We start from the raw sequence: 23,624 nt of genomic DNA, 5'->3' as shown, positions 1-23,624 counted from the left end.
CGGTCTCCCTTCCCTCAGCCCTCCAGCCCCCTCTCCGGAGTCAGGGTGCGGAGCCAGAGCGAATCGCTCTCCTCCAGCTCTTCCGCGGGACCCTCGTGCTTCCCGGATCAGCACACCCACTCCGCGCTGCCCCACCGCTGGTACGTCAGCGATTGTAGCGATGACTCCATTAGCGAGGGCTCTGCCTGCCTGGTTAGCGCGGGCCAGCCCCTCGCGGTGGCTCATACGCACAATCAGACTCGGTTACGCGATTCAGTTCGCGAAACGGCCCCCCAAGTTTACGGGCGTGTATTTCTCCAGGGTCAACCCCCTGTCCGCCCCTGTCTTGCGAGAGGAGATTGCTGCCCTCCTGGCGAAGGGTGCAATCGAGCCGGTTCCTCCAGCCGAGATGGAGAGTGGGTTTTACAGCCCATACTTCATCGTACCCAAAAAGAGCGGTGGGTCACGGCCAATCCTAGATCTGCGCGTTTTAAACCGCTGTCTGCACAGGCTGCCGTTCAGAATGCTCACGCAGAGGCGCATTCTCCAATGCGTTCGTCCTCAGGATTGGTTTGCAGCCATAGACCTGAAGGACGCGTATTTCCATGTCTCCATTCTTCCACGCCACCGCCAATTTCTGCGGTTTGCGTTCGAGGGTCGAGCGTGGCAGTACAAGGTCCTCCCCTTCGGGCTCTCTCTGTCTCCGCGGGTCTTCACCAAACTCGCGGAGGGTGCCCTAGCGCCCCTTCGGCTCGCGGGCATTCGCATACTCAATTATCTCGACGACTGGCTGATTTTAGCCCACTCGCGGGAGCAATTGATTATGCACAGGGACAAGGTGCTTCGGCATCTCCGCCTACTGGGGCTTCAGGTCAACCGAGAAAAGAGCAAACTCGCCCCCGTGCAGAGGATTTCTTTTCTCGGGATGGAGCTGGACTCGATCACCATGGTAGCGCACCTCTCCGAGGAACGCGCTCGCCTGTTGCTGAACTGTCTGAGGGAGCTCGACAGCAAACTAGTGGTCCCACTGAAGTTCTTTCAGAGGCTCCTGGGGCATATGGCATCCGCAGCCGCCGTCACGCCTCTGGAAGGGTGCCCAGCTGTATTGGCATATCAATCGCCTAGAGCTGTTGGCAGTGTTCCTCGCTCTCCACCGCTTTTTACCGGTGCTGGAGCGGCAACACGTGCTGGTCAGGACGGACAGTATGGCGGCGGCGGCGTATATCAACCGCATGGGGGGTATGCGCTCTCGCCGCATGTCTCAGCTCGCCCGCCGTCTGCTCCTCTGGAGTCACCCGCGGCTGAAATCGCTGCGCGCCATTCACGGCCCAGGCACGCTCAATCGTGCAGCCAATGCGCTCTCACGACAGCTGTTACGCCCTGGAGAATGGAGACTCCACCCCGAGTCTGTTCAGCTGATATGGGCGCGATTCGGGGAGGCCCAGATCGATCTGTTTGCTTCCCCCGAGAACGCTCACTGCCAGTTGTTTTTTTCCCTGACCGAGGGCTCTCTTGGCACGGATGCACTGGCCCACAGCTGGCCTCGGGGCATGCGCAAGTATGCGTTTCCCCCAGTGAGCCTGCTCGCGCAGTTTCTGTGCAAGGTCAGGGAGGACGAGGAACAGGTTCTGCTAGTTGCGCCCCTTTGGCCCAACCGGACCTGGATATCAGAGCTCTCACTCCTCGCGACGGCCCTCCCCTGGCGGATCCCTTTGAGAGAGGACCTACTCTCTCAGGGACAGGGCACCATCTGGCACCCTCGCCCCGATCTTTGGAACCTCCACGTGTGGTCCCTAGACGCGAGGAAGACTTAGGTAACCTACCGACTGCGGTGGTTAATACCATCACTCAGGCTAGAGCCCCCTCCACGAGGCGCGCCTACGCCCTGAAGTGGAGTCTATTCACTGAATGGTGCGTCTCTCGCAGAGAAGACCCCCGAAATTGCCAGATTAGTGTTGTGCTCTCTTTCCTTCAAGAGAAGTTGGACAGCAGGCTGTCGCCCTCCACTCTCAAGGTTTACGTGGCCGCCATCTCCGCTTATCATAGTGCGGTAGCTGGCGGCACCGTGGGAAAGCATAACCTGGTCATCCAGTTCCTTAGGGGTGCTAGGCGAATTAATCCTTCTCGCCCCCCTCTCATGCCCTCTTGGGATCTCGCCCTCGTTCTCACGAGTCTGCGATCCGATCCCTTTGAGCCACTCGAATCAGTATCTCTAAGATTTCTGTCCCTGAAGACAGCTCTGCTGGTTGCGTTGGCCTCCATCAAGAGGGTCGGGGACCTGGAGGCATTTTCGGTCAGTGACTCGTGCCTGGAATTCGGGCCGGACTACTCTCACGTCATCCTGAGACCCCGCCCCGGTTATGTGCCCAAGGTTCCTACCACCCCCTTTAGAGATCAGGTAGTGAACCTGCAAGCGCTGCCCCCGGAGGAGGCAGACCCAGCCCTTTCTTTACTTTGTCCAGTTCGCGCTCTGCGCATTTATGTGGACCGTACTCAGAATTTTAGATCATCTGAGCAGCTCTTTGTCTGTTATGGCGGTCGGCAGCAGGGAAGTGCCGTATCGAAACAAAGATTATCCCACTGGATTGTGGATGCCATTTCACTCGCTTATTCGAGTCGAGGTCAGCCGTGTCCCCCGGGAGTACGTGCACACTCCACTCGGAGCGTTGCATCCTCTTGGGCGCGTGCACGCGGCGCCTCTCTAACAGACATCTGTAGAGCTGCGGGCTGGGCGACACCCAACACATTTGCAAGGTTTTACAATCTGCGAGTGGAGCCGGTTTCCTCAAGGGTATTAGGTAACCCTTTGGTGATTGAGGAGACAACTCGGTAGGGTGTTGAAACACGCTTGCTGCGCCATTCTCCCTAACACGGAGGTACGTGCGCCTTTTTTATCTGTCAGTAAAGTTCCCCGTCAGGTGAGCCCTGCAGATTCCTCCACGGCCCCCAGCACTGACTCAGCGGAGGAGTCACTTGCTGGCCCACTACGTTGTAGGTCTGGCCGCTGGTCAGCCCGGGATTGCACGCTTCCCAACGTACTGTCGTATTTCCTAGAATTATCTAGATGCTCACGACTTCCCAAAAAATATATCTAAATCCGTAAAACTTCTGTTGAAGTAGGATAAATTAGGGCCAGGGACACGTTGGAGGACCGCGCCCCCCATGATGTGGGTGCGTCACGCTTGCTTGACTATATCCTCATCGGGGGTGTTGGTAAGGTGCAGTCATTATGGCGCTTTCCATATTTCTCCCATTCATGGCACTGAAGTTCCCCAACCGAAGGGGAACGTTCGAGGTTACAGGGAAGTGCCATATTCCGTCGCCATAATGACTGTCCCTTAGCTGTTTGAAAGTCTCTTCAGCTTAAAAGGATGGCGTCTGCTGGCTTCAGGTGTGCTTATATGCTGAGATAATTGCAGATGTCGCACACCTGCGCAAGCTTACGCTGCCAATTAATTTCATTCATTGGCCCGTTCAATACTCTCCAGACAAGCGGCTTCTGATCCGAATCCTCCCATTCATGGCACTTCCGTTCCCCTCCTCGGGGAACGAAGGGTTACTTCTGTAACCTCGAACGTTTCCATACCATGCAGTTGAAAAGCCAAACATTGAAGCGCAATTTGCAACAGTTTTCCCAATGTAATCGGAGCGATCGACTGCACGCTCATGGCTATAAAGGTAATATCTGAAGGAGAATTTGCATACGTGAATCAGAAACATTTCTATTCGATGCAAATGAAAAATGTGCAAATACTGTAATAACATAATACACCCTTATTAATGATTTGTCTTCATTTGTCATACGTTAGAGGAGGCAGGGAGGGGTTTTGTGCTAGTGCGCTCAGTTTCACGTTAACTCGGATGTACAAAAAGAATATGCATGGTATTCCACATATGCACTGTTTCATACATCTGAATTCAGATGTATGAATGTTTTAGCATGAATTCAACGCAAGTCTTCGTACAAGAGGTCCCAGATGTGCAGACAAAACAGTTAAATCTGAGTAAACACTTCAAAAATGCACCATTACACCATTCTGTCGAAAAACTGCACAAAACTTTTTTTTATTTTTTAGGCTTTTTTTCTTTTATTCTTGGATCAATTTGCAATCAAGGTGTCATTGTCAGCAAAAACTGAGAGCAGTTTTGATATTTTCACTTTTGATATTTCACTCAGGATCATTCTTAGTATTGTGAACAGCAATAAAGAAGGACAGAACTGCCCTCAGAAACATCAGGACACTGATTTTGGACTGGTTACAGTGGGATAAACACATAGCAGCATTACATCACTGTTCAGTTCCCAGGTCTGTGGAAACATGCAAAAGCAACAGTTTCAGTTTGCCTGGCCAATAATCAACAGAGAACAGACTCAGGCTCCAGAATGTGAACCACATAATGTAAATGTATGTGCAAATTAACAACTATTTGGGCCAAGTATAATCCATTTATTGGAAGGCTATGTCAGTGTCAGGATTCTGAACATCCTCTTGAGCTGTAGGATTTTAAATATTAAAGATGTGGCACTGCGATCTTCGTCTGGTGACCCTTTAGCTTTGTGACCTACTTTAGCCTATTGACGCATGAAGAGGTAAGTAATCATTAGCAAATAGGCAATAACCTGGAGATAAAATGCAAATTCAATGCAGAACATCTGATTACTAACATTCCACAAATGCAAACCCTACCATTAGATGTCAATAATGCAGTTATTTAGCAAAAATACAGCATGGATGTTTAGATGTATTTTACAGAATATCATTTTGGTCACACTTTATTTTTTTGGACTGTTTGTTAAATTTAAGTTAAATTACAACTAATTCTCATTAGATCATAAGTAAATTTTAGGTTGGGGTTGGGGTTAGGATTCGGGTTAGTGTAAGTTGACATGTACTTGCACTAGGCCAGTATAAGATTCTGACAGTATGATAACCTTGGATACAAATATCACAGTTTCACGGTATCACAGTATTGCATTGATTACTGCTTTGAAATATATTCTTTCTTAAAAGTCTGGGTAAAAAACAACAATTTATTTCCCCTTTGAAAGCGATATTTTTTTTTTTTTAAGATTTAAAATATTTTGCATTAAACATGTCAGGCTAAATAATTTAAATTAATCATTGACTTCTGCTGTTAGTTTCAAAAACACAGATTTCTTTACAAAATAAAATGGCATCTTTGGATGGAGAGACCGTTGTTTTTTTTGTTTTTTTAAAAAAGTAAATTAAAAAATCTTACACATACCTTAGGAACGGTTTTACAGAAAATTTTTGCCGATTTCAAAACCTTGACTTTTCCAAACCATGGTATACCTTAAAAATGCTATCGTTCCATGCCTTATTTGATTCTTATAGTCAGCTAAATGTCTGTTGAAGGACCAGTATCAACCGATATTATGCAGACAGTCTACTAATACTCAAATGGACCATCAAAATAAAGTGTTAACATCATTTTTCATATACTGTGGATATCAATGGCTACCAGTTTCCAACATCCTTCAAATTAGCTTCTTTTGTGTTCAATAGAACAAGAAAAAAACTCACAAAAGCTTGGAACCACCTCACAGTTAGTGAATGTGAGTAAATGTTCATTTTAAGATGAAGTATCTGTGTAATTATTCATGCTAATCTTTTTTCCTCTTCTCTAAGATGTCTCACACCTTTCCCACCATTATTTTTCCAATGTTTTTATGATTCATTATTTACTCATTTCACTGACAAAAAACTACACCCTTAAAAGAAAGAATGAAAGAAAGGTTGCAAATGCTGAATCATATCTTGGAATAAAACAACTTACAAAAAACTATCATGACAGCTTTCACATCATAATGCACTTCTTCCCAAATAGATATGGGAAAAGTTGCATTTTAGACCGTCTAAAGGGGGGTTTGGTTGAACACCTGTCAAGAAGGAAGACTGGATCGGGAGAATGGTGGCAAGTAAGTATTGTCAATTGGCAAATGACTAACAACGTTGGCTGCATTTACACTGCATAGTTCAAGTGACCAAATTCCGATTTTTACTCCTATGTGGCACAGATTGGATTCAGCCCATGTGCGTGTAAGCAGGAAAAAATCACATGAATTTCGATTTACTCAAATCAGATTCAGGCCTTGTTCATATATGGAAATTTAACCACTATGAATCGGATCTGTGTTCTCGTGTCTGCAGTGTAAGCAGGTAGATCGGATTTTCACATGTCAATGCGAGTTGCACTTCATTAAAAACTGTAGTGAAGGACGTCAAGTCTGACACTTTCATTTTATTTTCAGTCTCAAACTTATATTTCATATACTAGAACAAAAAAAGCATTTATATTGTCATATAGCACAAGTATTCAAGCATGTTAGCAAGCAAGAAAGAGAATGAGAGTGAGAGAGACCGCAACATCCCCCAAATAAACAATATATAATACTTTTGCATACATCAAGTGCATAAATCACGCCATGGACATTACATTAAGATGCCTACTGGCTTAAAAAAAGATGGCCAAATGAGAACTTTTCTGTCATAAACGATAGTAAAATACTTGTCAAAAATAATTTAAAAAGTGAAACCCTGCGAACAGATTAAATACATGAATGGACAAAAGGGCGCTCTTTTATTATCAGCTGTGAGTCAGCGCCAGCTCTTTTTTTTTACTGTTCATTACATCTTGTCATTGTGTGCTGTGTAAATGCAGACAATCAGATACAAGTCACTTTTAAAAGATGATGTAAGAGGGTCATCAAACAAATCAGCTACAGTCACAAAATCGAAATTGGCCATCAAGGTCTGCAGTGTAAGTGCGGCCTATATACCATTTCGATGTGGTCATGTCTGTGGTCATTGTTATCAAACTATTTCATAACTGTAACAAGAGGTGATTCAATCATAACTCAATGATAAAACAGCTATCATAACAGTATTACCAATATATGACTCTTTTTAGATTCTCAAAGTATATAAAAAATAAAAATGTAAAACAGGAAATACAATGGGACCATTGTTTGGTTGTTTTTTTGTATACATGCCTTAAAATAGTCTATAGTCTTTGCAATAATGGTACAGGAGAGACAGCATAAAAACTTGCAGGGACACATCACAGGGAGAGAGAGAACTGCAAGAAAAGAATAGGTAACTAAACTGAAAATAAAATCTGCGTACCCTGAGCATCTCACCGGCTTGTCCTCTTCCTCAGATAAATGAACAAACTGTATCACACTAGTGCCGAAACTTGGGAGGGAGAAGACAGATCAGCGAGATGCTCATGGGAGGCAGACTTTTTTTTGTTTTTTTTTTTAACTAATTCCATGTTAGGAATAGCATTCAATAAAATATCCCATGACTTGAGCTATTAGACACATGCCAAAACAAATGCCTGAATCAAAAAAACAGTTTTATTGAAACTGCACCTACCATACAATCTAATCCATGCAATGGAGAGATGCCAGTTCTAGGATACCCAGTCACCTGTGACCGAGCTCCAAAACAACCACTGACAATCTCGTACTGCTAACAGATTAAGTCCTGTCTATAGTATTTCGTCTTAGTATAATCTTAAATAAAAGATTTAGAAGGCAAAACCTCATGCTTTTTCAGGTTATGTGAGGTGACGGATGAGATAACATCAGTTTGCTCTGGATCTATGGCTGTGTTAGAGTCGTTCTCATTACTCTGTGGGAGTCTTTAGGTATGCAGGCTGTTTGTTGATTTATTCTGCCCTGTGCAAGTTTCCAATCTGAGGTGATTAAAGGCCTCAGGCAGAGCCAATCTTGTGTTGTGTGTACTGTAAACCCAAATCACCACAAACCTATTTTCCTATTTTCACTTCATATTATGCCACCAGCATATGAAGAACTATCAACACCCAAAAAAAATAAATAAAAAAAATAGAAGGTGTTGATTTTGCCAATGCAAATAACATTAAAATGAGATGAATCGTTATAATTTGATACACTAAAGTCACATAAAAAAGCTCAAATGTGTCAAAACTTGTACTGGCTAATTCTTTGTTGCAAACTCTCTCAAGGCTCTACATCTGTGTTGTGCTAGTAGTCAAAGTCAGAGCTTTTAAGTGGTGGAGAGAAAACCTGCGAGCCGCATGAGGTCCAATTACAATAGGTTGAGTATGAAGCAAAAGCACACATGCTAGTTTGAGCTGCAAACAACAAGACCTCTTTATAGGTACACGACTACTGTGAGTTATTAGGGGTGTGATAAAGACCTCCTTGTAAACGCACCTCAGCCTGCACCATGTTATTCCCCACCTTGTCGAAATGTGTGCTTAGTTTGGGACTGAAACTAAAAGCAGCATTATTAAAGAAGGTACTGTATAACAAGTTTGTAATTTAAAACCAGTTTTTCAAATATTTGGCAAAAAAATATCAATATGTTCATTAAAAAAGTCTGTAAAAAAGGCTATAGTTTAAACACGTGTTGAACAGTATAACCTTTTTGTTTAAATATAAATTAGGCGTGTAACAAATCACAGTTGATCCATGATATTTTTGTTTTGAATCTCAAAGTAATGGCATTTTAGTGTCAATCCCCAAATCAGATATGGTGCACTTCAAGCACTGCAAGTATTCTTCACATTTGAGCAGTAAATGAGCATATGAGAATGATTTCTAAAGGATAATATGACACTGAAAGTTTAATTAGCCCCCTTGTTTATTTGTTCCACAATTTTTGTTTAACGGAGAGAAAGATTTTCCAACACATTTCTAAACATAATAGTTTTAATAACTCATTTCTATTAACTGATTTATTTTATCTTTGCCATGATGACAGTAAATAATACTTTACTAGATGTTTTTCAAGACACTTCTTTACACCTTAAAGTGACATTTAAAGGCTTAACTAGGGTAATTAGGTTAACTTGGCAGGTTAGGGTAATTAGGCAAGTTATCGTAAATCGATGGCTGGTTCTGTAGACTATCAAAAAATATATATAGCTTAATATATATCTTAAAGAGGCTAATAATTTTGACCTTAAAATGACTTTTTAAAAACTTCAAAACTGCTTTTATTTTAGCCGAAATAAAACAAATAAGACTTTCTCCAGAAGAAAAAAAACTGTGAAAAAAATGTATTGCTCTATTAAACATAATCTGGGAAATATTTATATTAAAAAAAAAATCTAAAGGGGGACTAATAATTCTATATATTATATATATACTAATAATTCTATATATATAGAATTGCGAATAAATACAAATTCACCAGATGACTTAAAAAGCTCTATTTGGAAAGTAATTTTTGTAGATTGATTGGGATTGTTTGTTGAGGAAAAAATTATAAAAAAAATATAAAACTTGTTTTATATACTTTATTATATACATATGATAAACAAACAAAAAACACAATTGAGCAAATATTAAAGTGAAATAAACAGTGCTTTATGATTTTCTGGGGAAAGTTTTAACAGTGTTTGGGTGCAGAAATCGAATAATCAAATGTAGAACAACACAGCAAAGTCCACATCATATAAATATTTCAAAAATATTCATCTTTAATAACTTCTTGCTGTATTATCAAAATGATTCAAATGCTCACATCACATGCAGATGATTAACTTTTACTCTATTATGGGTAAATATAGTGAAACTCGAACTAGGATTGGGTGATGTTGAACAATTTGGCATCTTACGATGTCTAATGTGAAACATCACGATGGACGATGGCATCGTCGTCGTAGGCGGCTTATGAATAATTAATGAATTTATAAAGAATTAATTAATTATAGCCTACCGTTTCAACAACCTGACCCGCATGGTCTTTGTTTCACCCATAACCAAATCATAAATAAATAAAGATAAGGTACACACAAATTGCCACCTGTCAATCACTTTTTCACTAGGACCCTGGCATGAATAGGCAGAGTGATCTATGTCGTTATAATGGAGTTGGCAAAATTGGTTGGTTAAAAAGGTGCACAACCAACAGTATCTGAGGTTTTTGCTAAAATTACTAAGTATAAGCGTGAAAACGAAAGATTGAAGTAGTGTACTGATGCTGTGACACGTTACCTGATAGATTCAAAAGACCGAAGAGTCGCCAGACAAAGCTGACATGCACGTATGATGCAGCGCATGACTGTATGCGTGTGTGTTTTTGAGTGTGTGTGTGTGTGTGTGTGTGTGTGATGTGCGTTTTCAGCAGTATAGTGTGAACAAAAAACTGTTCAGAAATGCTAGATGAAACGTCACTGTGGATGTGGATCATTTTTGGTCTAAAATGTAAACGGGGCCTGAGTGTGTATTTTTTGCAAACGGGTTGCTGTGACGGGGGTGGGGCAGAGGGTTGTGATGCTGGCTCAGCATCATGATGTCTATCCACCATCAGCAATGGAAGATGGCATCGTCTATCGACCCAACCCTAACTCGAACTCAACATTGCATATCTTGTCATGTGGCTATTGCGAACGCACACATTGCGATATTAATACTGAAACGATGTATTGTGCAGCGCTAATGCTGATGATTAGTATTGTTGTTTCAGACTTCTGGAGCTCTTACTGAATTAAAACTGTAAAGTTTTAGAAGTTTGCAGTTTATATTAAAAAAAAAACTCTTTTAAGACTGAGATAAAATTTGAGAGCATGATAAATGTTTAAAATGATGTAGTGCTCTCAGGAAAACTCAGAGGGTCGTCTCTATGCTTAAAGAAAATGCATTTAACATGATGTAGCAAATGAAATGGAAAAATCTTTCAACTAGACAAGATTAGCCAAAACTACATGAAAGCAAAATGAAAAGAGGCATATGTGCCCTGTTCATTTGCCAGAACTTTTGGCAAGCACGCAACCTGAAAGCTGAGCACGGAAAGGCTTGCACAAGAATCTATTATTAATCTTAAAGGTTTAGGAAAGTACCAAAAAAATCTCAACTGGAAGCCATTTCAACATATTGGAAGAGTAGCAGATATCTGGAGACTTCTAAGAGTATCCAGATATCCAAATGCAACAAATGTTAATTTTACTAGACAAGTTAATGCTTCACAGCTCCGCCAACGACCACAGGCCATCTGTGTAGGACTACAACCCAACATACAACAAACAGCATTGTTTGAGGCTTTTGACCCGGCCTTCAGCTTAGAGGACCTCCATTAACATTTCCCCAAAGAGTTCAACAGTGGAAGAGCTGGAGGAGAACAGGCCATTTCTCTAGAAACAACACATGTTAATGATCCATGATATTTGGTCTGTGACATATGATGGTTGATATTGTATGAACAAAAAAAAAATGTAGTTTCATATAATCCTCTGTCGTTTTTTTTGTGGCGTCACAAAACACATGTTTGCAGTAATACTTTTTATAATTTATATGAACGCAATATTACATGTACAACCCAGGCTCATTCTGAAAACCTCTATTGTGAGTGCCAAATATATCCCAGGAGCTACGCTTTTTTGCAGTTTTTGTTTTTACAAATCCACCAGAGGCCGCTGTGTACATTTTTTTTAGATCTAAAATTTCTCTCGCGAGTGCCATTCGCACCTGCTGTTCTCGCATAAATCCACCAGAAGCTGTTGTTGACTGCCTGACTGACTAAAAGATCAACTGATCAAGCCTCTTCCTTCCCTAAACCCAACCAATAAAGTTTTAAAAAGCAATACAGAAAAAAAGCCCTTGCCTGATTTTTACCACGTTTTTAGATTTTACCACATTCTCACCCTGTTATTTACTGGTTCTATCTAACCTGCTTTCTGGAACCATTCTTCACAACACCCCATCATTGTGGTCAACTCCTCTCTGCGTCTCAACTCCACCGACATACATGGCAAGCTAATTGGACTAACTGGTAACAGCGGGAAAGCCATCCATAAAAAAGTTCAAATGAAAAAACCAAAGCCCTTTGTTGTATTAAAAACAAGCTTAGATTTGTCCACCTGTCAGTTTTTGGACCACATGAGGCATAGCATATGTATTTGGATATTTGTTTGACCACACTTCGTTATTTTTGTTCATTTATTTGTTTGCTGTAAATTACAACTGAATTTAAAATAGTTTTGAAAGAAATCTTTGTGCTTAACAAACTAAATAAATTATGTAGGCTAATGAATGTCTGTGAATGTGTGTTTCCCTATCCACGAAAGAGAGAAAGTGAAAGTGAAAGTAAAGGTCAATTGGAGGAGGCTCATTCACTCAATCCCACGCTGCAGATGGACTGTTTAACTGTTTTCTCACTAGTGAAGCTTTCAGTTTTTACACTTACTGCCAAATAAAGAGCAAATGCGCTATGGCGCAACGCAACTGACTCCTTAAGGGAATGGGAGATGAGACGATTTATTCTCAAAACACTACCATAAGTCATTAAGAGAATAAGCTCAACCCTGTTAGACCATGAGCCACGGCGCAGAGCATATTTTTCCGTCCTTAATATAGCAAAAGTGGATTCAAATAACCCCTTAATTCTTTTGCGCCCTGCACTTCAGACTTTGTGCCTAGATCATTAAAATAGAGCCCTTAGACTGTTATATATCATCAGGATACACTTTTTCATATCACCCAGCTCTACATGACATGATCAGTGTGAAATTTCCAAATGTGAAATCCAGATACATAAAATTAGATGTAAACACACAAGGTGATGGCTTAAGGTTTTAGATTAAGAGTAACAGTTGGAGAAGGTGAACAGCAGGTATTTGGGCATTAACAGACACATCATAATACAAAAATAATAAGACATGTACAGGTTTCATACATGTTTGTGTGCAAATGTTCAGTCAGACCATTTGCAAAGAAGCTCATTCAGTGTCTTTGCATTACAGTAGTGTGGTGAAAACAATAATTGGTACGTTCAAGGTGATACTTTAAGGATTAGAGAAAATTTACAAAACATATCAGCACCCCGGCATAAATACTGACAATTGACATGAAGAACATTAACACATCCAACAACCTGGGGCTTTCAAGATCAGCTTACTATTTTGTATTATCAACATTCTTGGGAAAACCCCATGGGTATTTTGAAGCAAATCAATGAAGCTCTTACTTTTAAAGTCAACACTAAAATGTCTCTTCATTTACCGTTCAATGGTTTAATTACTAATCTGCCATTATAAAACATTACTGTGGTAAACACAACCACCATAAAACTAAATAACCCCACTAAAGTGATGCTATAAAAGTACTTAGACAAACAAGCCACATTGATCTTCATGTTGTATTCAATGATGGTTAAGATCACACGCTTGATCACCTGACTGAAAATATTTATCGGTCTGTAAATTTACTTCAGAATGATGAATGCTTTTTCTTTTTGAAGAATAAACTATTTTCTATTTTCTTAAACAGGTACCAAGTTGCAAAGGGATTTACCATTTCAAAAGTACATGTTTGGACCCTATTTATTCTTTAAGGGTGCATATTAGTGCAAATTACCCCTGAAGGTACAAATTAGCACCTAAATGGTACCTTTTGAAAGGGTAATAGTCCAGAGACACCTGTTTTGTACTTTATCTCTTTATAAGCTGTCAAACATATCTGTTAATTCTAAATCTAAAATCATACTTGTAATGCATTATTGTTGAACAATTTAGGCACACTCTCCCAACCACTTCAACATCAATGTTTAATCTCCTTCTTTCACCGTACTATAAACATTTTAAGTGCTCAGAGAACCGGAAAAGTTCTAGAAAAGTAATAACACTGGTCATGCACTGGTCATTAAAGGGATAGTTGGCCAAAAAATTAAAGCTCTGTCATCATGATTACAGTGAACTTGCTTCATTTAAGCTGAAGTAATGAGGTATTACTCATTACCTTCAACACTGAGTTAAAAACTATTTTCAAATGAGTACAATTAACTTTTAGTCAATTTTAAGCTAACTACACTTATTTAATTTGATAAAGTGGACTGTTGGGTTTTACAGTGTACATGTATAGAAACATACAGTTGAAGTAAGAATTATTAAACCCCCTTTAGAATTTTTCTTTTCTTAATATTTCCCAAATGATGTTTAACAGAGCAAGAACATTTTCAGAGTATGTCCGATAATATTTTTTCTTCTGCAGAAAGTCTTATTTGTTTTATTTTGGCTAGAATAAAAACAGTTTTGAATTTTTTTTAAAACTATTTTAAGGTCAAGATTATTAGCCCCTTTATAGATATTTTTTTCTGAACAAACCATGGTTATAGAATAACTTGTCTAATTACCCTATTATGCCTTGTTAATCAAAATAATTAAGCCTTTAAATGTCACTTTAAGCTGTATAGAAGTGTCTTAAAAGTTTTCTAGTAAAATATTATTTACTATTATCGTGGCAAAGATAAAATAAATCAGTTACTAGAAATGAGTTATTAAAACTATTATGATAAGAAATGTGTTGAAAAAAATCTTCACTCCATTAAAGAGAAATTGGGGAAAAAATAAACAGGGGGCTAATTATTGAGGGGGGCAAATAATTCTGACTTCACCTGTATATGACAATGGCTCTCTGGTTACAAACACGGATTGAGAAACTGTTTGCTGTGATCATATTTGTCAAAGCTTTAATAGATGCTGTTATAGACTGTAGATGCCTTTTTATACTATTTTGTCTGTTTTATCTATTTCTAACTATCACCAGAGGTCATTTAAGGACACAATTATGTATTAACGATGAACAGTGCTCCTGTGGTGATAACTCAGGCTTAGCAGATGTTTTATTAGTGGTAACTTGAGAACATTGCACCTTGAGGCCCTTAAATTATGCATAAACCTGTGATCCAACAGCATGGAGATGTAAACACCTGAGATACACTGAACCCGAGCTCTGTTCCTTCATTACATGCAGATGTGTAGGTTTAACTTTATCACCATGGAAAGATTAGCGTGCGTGTGCACGTGTGTGTGTGTGTTACTCTGAAAAAATGGTAAAGGGCAGCCTCTGAATCCCTCTTTGTCTACAAGGGGGGTGAAGCCACCTTCGATCTTCAAATGTCACAAATGTGGCTTTTCAGCAAAGCCTCCTACAAAGTTCATTGGAAGGAATTCTGCCACGCCTTCACAGTTTCCTATCAAATCCAGTCCAGTCACATCCCTCAGGAGTTGTCCTTGCCTGCCTAAGGCTTAGCATGACAAATTCACACACAATACAATAAATCGCTGCTTTTGACAGAACATTAGAGTATGTTATGGCCTACAACCAAAACAATACAATCTTAAATGTGTCCTTAGTTTGTACAAAGCCAGATAATCACATTTTTTTATCTCCCTATACAAGCACTAAACAAATTATGACAATAACAATAAGAATGTTTCAAAGAATCAAGCAGCAATTGATACTGTGTTAGTTTTGACTACACTGGCTAAACATGACTAATGTGTGTGATCTTTACACACCCATGAACAGCAAACACTGCAGCTGCTTAATGCTATGAGGAAATAAAGGACCATTGACCATCATTAACTTTTGAAGAACATGTGAATAACTGATAGGTGGATCAAGCATGAAGAATCAGTCATGGTTTGACAAAGAAGTAATACCAGTCCTGAATGCTAAGAAATGTTTTTGAGGGGTAAAAGTCATTCATTCATTTTCTTTTTGAATTAGTCCCTTTATTAATCAGGGGTTGCCACAGTGGAATGAATCGGCAACTGATCGAGCACATGTTTTATGCAGCGGATGCCCTTACAGCAGCAACCGAACACTGGGAAACACCCACACACTCCTGCATTCACACATACACTAGGGCCAATTTAGCTTATTTAATTCACCTATAGCACATGTCTTTGTCTTTGGAACAAGCAAACTCCACACAAAAACGCCAACTGACCAAGCCAGGGCTCAAACATAAATAAATAAATAAATAAATAATAAATAAAACAATAAATAAATAATTAAATAAATAAATAATTAAATAATTAAAAAAAAAATTAATAAATAAAAAAAAAAAAATATATATATATATATATATATATATATATATATATATATATATATATATATATATATATATATATATATATATATATATATATATATATATATATTCTAATCATCCCACTGTTCTAAGCCTCTTTTTCTATTGTTAATCACAGAAAAAATCTATTGTAGAAAATTATGATGTTGTTACAATATAATGAAATTATATGGGTGACAAAATACCAGATCTCACTTTCTCTATTGTGAAAAATTGTTTTTTAAAATATCCATTGCGCCACCATGACGCTCTTAATCTGGATATACTCTGTTAAAACATCAGGGGTTGTTTTTTTATTATTATTAACTGAATTCAGGATTGCATGTTGTCTGTGAGAGAGATATATTTATGTATCCATGCTTTAGGCAACACATCTTTTCAACATGAAGTACTTTTCTCAAGTTCTTTTCAGATAAACCAATAATTTCCTTCACAATCATATACGCATGATACAAAATATTTTAACATGTCTCATTCAAAAAGAAAGTGTGTTATTTATCTACCTAAATAACCCTATCACAAATCAAATAAGCCACTTTAATATTTTTTTTCAAATTGTTGTTTTTTTGCATCAATGCAAAATTGTTAACATCAGAATTGGAAAAACTATTATGTGTTTATGTGTAAGAACATGTATTATTTTATTGTTTAAACTATAAGCTGTGATGTGTTGGTTGACGTCACATTAGTTTGCACTGCAGTAGAGAGATTAGAGCTTCTACATTTACAACATATAAATTCATCAGCTTCTCCCAAAATACATTATAGTTAGTGACATTTTAACTGGCAGACAGCACAGATAATATGTTCTATAACCAAAACAGTGGGTATCTATGTGAAGATCTGGCAAATTGTCAGATTATGTGTAAGATAGCATAGAGATCAGCGTGTATTTTACAAACCATAAATGTTTTGTTTTGGTAGTATTTATGTGTATTTAATAGTTTAAAACCTAAAATATTAATATAAGGCATCATGGGAAAAGCAGATTTGAATTAAGCAGCTGATTGTGGGACGCTCTGAACATTCCAATCACAACAGTGAGATTGTACATGTCAAAGAGATAAATAAACTATTTATCATCAAATTGTTAGAGTGGCTGACTGTAGTATCGGTAACCTAGTAACCAGTAGGATGAAGTAACAAAATACAGATACTCAAATGACTGTAATTGAGTAGTTTTTCTCAGGAATTATAATTTACTAAGTAAGTTTTAAAATGTGTGCTTTTACTTTCCCTGGAGTAAATTTTTAGTGCAGTGTCTGTACTTTTACTCCACTTCTTTTCTTTAAAAAGCAGTCACTACATTCTAGCACTCACTACTATTTTTTTCCTGTCTATGGGATTAGAAAATTCAGTCCTGTGCAACCTAAAAACATTTGAATGTTTGTAGAAAATGACTTTTGTACAGTGCACTGATATCGTTAATAGGGATGCAACAATTGGCCGATTTCACAATTAACTGCGCTTTAATACGTCACAGTTAATTAATCGTAAAGCCTTCTTAAAGCTGCACGAAACGAAACTGCTGCAGTTTAACAAAGTTATGCCAAGTTGTCAACTGTGCGCTACTGTAAAGTTCACAAAGTACACTGTGGCTAATATGCATGCACACCGGATTAACTACAGCAGCGGCCATTCCCATATCACGTCTTTTCCGCTTGCAAGTTTGTTACTTCTAATGTAAGAATATATAACAACATGCGCACACAAGCGTTTGCAGCTTTCCAGGCGCACACAGTAGAACAGTAGAACACAGTGAGTAGTTTGTTTATAGTGCAATGTAAACAAAAGATATGTTAGACGAGTTATTATTAAAATGATTATGTATGCAGATGGCAACAACAGTTATTCTAAATAACTTACCTAATATAAAGCTGAAATTTACATTAGACGTGATAACCATGAAACCATGATTAAAGGGTCGCCACAGCAGAATGAACCCCCAACTTATCCAGCAAGTTTTTACGCATCGGATGCCCTTCCAGCCGCAACCCATCTCTGGGAAACATCCACACACATTCACATAATTTAGCCTACCCAATTAGCCTGTACCGCATGTCTTTGGACTGTGGGGGTAACCAGGGCACCCGCAGGAAACCTGTGCGAAAGCAGGGAGAACATGCAAACTACACACAGAAATGCCAACTGAGCCAAGGTTCAAACCAGCGATCTTCTTGCTGTGAGGCGACAGCACTACCAACTGCACCACTGCCTCCCCTCTTCAGATTATATAATCGTACAACCAAAATCTATCATTGTTGCATCCATAATTGTTATACAGTTCAAAGCATAACATATGAATGTGTCTGAATGTAGAAGACGCCTAATGCACTGCTTTTGTTGTGCTCTGAAATACAACGGTTGTATGTTTGTAAAAAAAATAAAGTCCATTGTACAATGCAGTGACTTTTATGTAGTTTCAAAATACAATATATTAACATTTTAATTTAGAAAAAGCCATCGTGGGTGTCTTAAGGAGCAAAAATACAGCATATGGGCTCTTATATGAAGTTGTGTCATCACTCATATATCAAGACATATCTCTCCGGCCCTTCGTTTGGGATACTTTACATGAACTGTCCCCCATGATAAACAAATTGAATAGCCCTGACCTACAGACATGGGTGCTTTACAAATGCAGCAAACCGTCTGGGTGCAATGACCCAGAGACTGTTAGATGCATGTTGCTGATGAGAAGATGACTACTGTGTGATGACTGAAATGGCTTTAAACAGCAACTAAATGCATTACAGAATGATACACACACACATTCACATTTCTCATGCAATACAAAAATTAAGGATTAACTCTGGGTCATGGAAACACATATGTTGATGGCTGATCAAAAACTTATTGAGAAATAGGTGAGTATTTTTCTATTTAAATAATCCAGGTTTTATGAATAATAAAATGTAAAAGCTCTTAATTGCGTAAGTTGTTTCTAATTCTTGGGTGTTTAAAGTGCATCTGATCAGCTCAACTAATCAATGACATTAACTGCTCAGACCACAAATGTACAAAGATAGGAGATAGCTGTCATGGAGAACTGTTGGTTTCCCCTTTTGATAAAAATTTACAGGTCTTGTTTCAGCTTATGGGCCATTTTACTTGCAGCAAGTGACTTGACATAAAGCTGACATGACAGTGTAGAAGACAAGAAAAATACAAAGTTACAAAAGTGTCACCATCACTGTTTAAGCTGTCAGCATCAGGCACTGCATGAATGGGCCTGATATGCTTGTAAAGCCTAAAGCGTCAGTGATTGTTTCTGAGCATGTTTCCACAGTGATTAAGCATGTGGAAAAATAGAATGGGTGCTGCCTGGATCAGTAAGGCAGCCTCTGATGGGGCGTTTGCTGGAATTAGCCTGAGCCTGCTGAAATACAAGAGACAATGACGCTGCTGATATAACAAACGTGAGCTGCCAAGACCTGACACTGGATCTGGATCACAGAGGAAAGACACTGCGTCACTTTTGGACTGTCAGATCGGGCGTAATGCAGATGTATATCCAAGCCGACACATGCAGATTATAATAAAACAGTTGACTGTCATCTCTGCAATGTTTTCAGTTCATTACAAGCCAGCTAAGATGACATCATGCAGTCGTGTGAGTGGCAAGTGGGAACAGGCTATTAACTACTTCTCAAAATGAATGAGCGCAGATGTATTCAGTTACAGAAAAAGGTGTCTCTAATCATGTGGGTGTCCACTTAAGTGCAAACCACCCCGCTAACCACTACCCTCCGCAGAGGCCTGAAGCAGAGGCAGAATTTAACGTCATGACATCATGGTAGAAAGTCACAAATGAAAGGGGCCGGTTGGTCTTCTTACATTATTCAATGCTAAATGAGCACACGCACGTGCATGCTCATCGAATGAGGAACCAAGAAAAAGCTTTGAGGAACCAAAAGAAAAAGCGTTCCATTTTCTAGAACACTAATCCAGAGGATTTTTTATTAGGATTCTAAAAATGAACTGCTGGAACCCTAATAAAAACTGAATATATACAGAATAACCCAATAATTTATAGAAGACTGCAATTTAGAGCACTATTGGTGGAGCCACACAGCAAAGAATATATAATACTTTACAATTATGGATTGGTCAGTGCAAAAAAACAATGAACGATACATTTGGTTTAGTCCTGGCTTAATCTGTGGTCGCCACAGCAGAATGAACCGCCAACTTATTCTGCAAATGTTTTACACAGTGGATATCCTTCCAGCCGCAACCCAGTACTGGGATCTATACACACTCTCATTCACACTCATACACTACAGCCAATTTAGTTTATTCAATTCATCTGTAGCGCATGTCTTTGGACTGTGGGGGAAACCAGAGCACCTGGAGGAAACCAACACGAACACAGGGAGAACATGCAAACTCCACACAGAAATGCCAACTGGCCAAGTCGAGACTCGTACCAGCGACCTTCCTGCTGTGAGGCAACAGTGCCAAGCCACTGAAGCACCTTGCTGTCCACAATACATTTATTGTATTATTTATTTATCTTTGTTCACATTAGTTAAAGAAAATGCAGTTGTTCATTGCTAGCTGATGTTAACTTTGCATTAAGTAATGCCTTAGTAAATGTTGAATAACAATAAATAAATTTGGTTCAAGAATTGCTCATTGTTTGTAAATGTTAGTAAATAAATGAGCTAATATTAACTATATGTGCCCCCTATTGTGAAGTACTACTAAAAATCTCCATATTCCAATGAATATCTGGCAAGCTAATTTTCACCATATTTAGTTTTTTCACTCTATAAAATGATAAACCGATAAACTGAAATGACTGAAGAAGAATTTATAAGATTTGTAAGAATATATGTCATCTTAAAACACCGGAAAACTCCCAAAATTCCAGTTAAAAGAATAGGTCGATCTAATGACTAAAACAGCTTCGTATGAATGTTTACTTTGCAAATGACATAATGAGGAGGACAAAGCAGAGGTCCCTGTATGTATACCAGTATGCAAAGGCTTTTAGTCTTATGTGACAATGTCTTTTTACACAATTTAAAATTACTCACCAGGTTTTTTTTTTTATAATATTGTTCTGTCAATAGTCACCACTGTATACATCCTGTACATCCTGGCTTTACATTTAGTAAGCCTACTAGTGAACATTTGTAATATGTGTTTGTATTATTTTGTCATGCACCAGAACAAAACAATAAAATAATTTAATTCATATATATATATATATATATATATATATATATATATATATATATATATATATATATATATATATATATATATATATATATATATATATATAGTTGAAGCCAGAATTATTAGAAATATTAGTCCCCCTGTTTAATTTTCCCCAATTTCTAAACATAATAGTTTTAATAATTTTCTCTAATCACTGATTTATTTTATCTTGGCCATGATGACATTAAATAATATTTGACTAGATATTTTTATCTAATGGCTTAACTAGGTTAATTAGGTTAGGTTAACTACTAGGCAGGTTAGGGTAATTAGGCAAGTTATTGTATAGCGATGGTTTGTTCTGCAGACTATCGAAAAAATATATAGCTCAAAGGGGTTCAAAATTTTGACCTTAAAATGGCTTTTAAAAAGTTAGATTTTATTCTAGCCGAAATAAAACAAATAAGACTTTCTCCAGAAGAAAAAAATATTATAAGACATACTTTAAAAATTGCCTTGCTCTGTTAAACATTATTTGGGAAATATTTAAAAAAGAAACAAAAATTCAAAGAGGGGCTAAAAATTCTGACTATATATACGAAGCTAATATGCAAATTTTTCATCTCTGGGTGAACTTTACTTTTAAGTACTTCAGGGATTTTAGAAGTTTCATCCTTTTTGGGCAAAAGGTGGCGGTATAAAATGACAAACATGTAAATACATGCATACAACAAATTAAGTTATTGTGCATGAATTGGTCTTCACAGTTGCCATTTATCGTGTTTTCACTCTAAAAAATATACAGTAGCCTATTTATAAGATTCAGCAACTCATTTGCATGCAGATAAACACTAACCAAAAATTACAATGAGAAATATCACATCAAGCACTTCAAGGGGAACAAAAACAGTAGGCTGTACTTGTCTCTAAACTACAGTTCAGATTTGATTAAAAAATAATACAAATACAAATTAAAAACTCATTCAGGTTATTTGAGCAATGAGCATTGGTTGGGCGGTTGCACGTATATTTTGTTTTTCTCAAAAAGTTCTCTAATGTGCTTCAAGAATAGCCTACAGCACGATTTTTCAGTCGTGCAAGTTTCAGCTTTCTTTACAAAGTGAAAAACGTCTGTATATTCAAAGCGTAAACATAACGAATTTTGACAACCTTTAAAAGCAACTGCGCATTATCAGTTTAAAGCATCAGAAAACATGTCTTCGGTTGTCTCAAAAGTAGCCTACCTAGAAAGATCAGATTAGTTTCCTAAGTGAACACTAAAAATGTTGCATGCACCTTTAACGCTGAAAAAGCAGTATAATACTGCAGCCCGATAAGATTTGCGAGCGAACTAAAAATAATGTTTACTGTAACTTACCAGTTGGTGGATGCTCGCGGGTTAAGGATGTCTTCTTTAGCGGTCAGCAGAGACAGGCTGTACGTGTCCAAGTTAATCGCTCTCATCCTGATGCTGGAGTGTTTCTTGTACTCCACGAGACCAGTGCACTTCAAAACACGCTCTGTTGCCTTAGTGAATAAGCAGTTCCCTTTTTCGAAGTTGCATTCAGGGTGAGTTTATCAAGCGATGAGGAGCTGGTGTATGTGCAGAGCTGTTGAAGGTGGAGGAGAAGGAGAACACCGCCGATGTGCATCAGTCAGTCCTGCTGCTGCTGGAAAAACTTCATGAAAAGAAACCTCCAAAAGCTCCTCCTCCTGCTGCTGCTCTCCGGGCGAAAAACACCGAGCTGTTGCACAATTTCACTTTATCTTGGTTGATGCTAACGATAAATTCATAGCGTATTATGTAGTTATATTATAGCAACTAGGAGATAGCAGTGTAATCCAGTTTTATATTCTAGACTGTTTAAATACGAGGACTCATTTGCAATGGGTTTATGGGCATTCTTTTTAGGTTAGGTCATTAGACGACCAGATGACTGTGCATGTTTTATTCTGGACTATATTGCAGCTCCTTTGTTTTTTTCACCCTTACAAGTGTAGAGATTTAATTATTTACTAACTAGTGTTAATAATGTTAATTGCATGGTTTGGAAAATGAAATAATAGGAATTTAAATCCTACATTGAACCAAAACCAAAATAATGCATTTCAATCAGAAAATGTATTTGTTAATTTTCTTTTTCGGCTTAGTCCCTTAATATCTGGGGTTGTCAGATAATATCTGGTTTTGCGCAGCGGCTGCCCTTCCAGCTGCAACCTATCTCTGAGAAACATCCACGCACACAACGGACAATTTAGCCTACCCAATTCACCTAAAGCGCATGTCCAGGAGCACCTGAAGGAAACCCACACGAATGCAGGGAAAACATGCAAACTCCACACAGAAACCCCAACTGACCCAGGAAAGGCTCAAACTAGCAACCTTCTTTTTGTGAGGTGACAGCACTACCTACTGCGCCACTATGTCACCTCAATCTGAAAATGATTGAATTTTGATGTGGCAGCCACTGTCAGTGTAAATCTTGGCATGTTCACACTTGTTGAGTTCTCTTGGTTGTTTTAGTCTGAATCAAAAAAATAAAGAAAGAAAAGTTTAAAATGTTAAAAAAACAATAAATGTGT

General features: G+C 38.5%; 1 protein-coding gene and 1 long non-coding RNA gene across 10 annotated transcripts in view; both read right to left on the bottom strand.

Annotated features, from left to right (window-relative positions):
• The window catches only part of si:dkey-40c11.2, a 78,683-nt gene extending 55,979 nt beyond the window's left edge, over positions 1 to 22,704 (bottom strand). For all 9 annotated transcript variants that reach the window (XM_087253949.1, XM_087253953.1, XM_087253956.1 and 6 more), the window contains exon 1: positions 22,420 to 22,704. In XM_087253949.1, coding sequence (XP_087110075.1) covers positions 22,420 to 22,505 — 86 coding nt within the window. In that variant the 5' untranslated portion in view covers positions 22,506 to 22,704. The remainder of the gene's footprint in view (positions 1 to 22,419) is intronic.
• Positions 1 to 23,624, bottom strand: part of LOC147844337 (uncharacterized) — a 528,347-nt gene that overhangs the window by 333,078 nt on the left and 171,645 nt on the right. The gene's annotated exons all lie outside the window — the stretch shown is intronic.

Source organism: Danio rerio, chromosome 5, assembly GCF_052040795.2.
Source record: "Danio rerio strain M-AB ecotype USA chromosome 5, GRCz13ab, whole genome shotgun sequence".
Taxonomy (NCBI): domain Eukaryota; kingdom Metazoa; phylum Chordata; class Actinopteri; order Cypriniformes; family Danionidae; genus Danio; species Danio rerio.
This window is presented reverse-complemented; position numbering and strand designations above follow the sequence as displayed.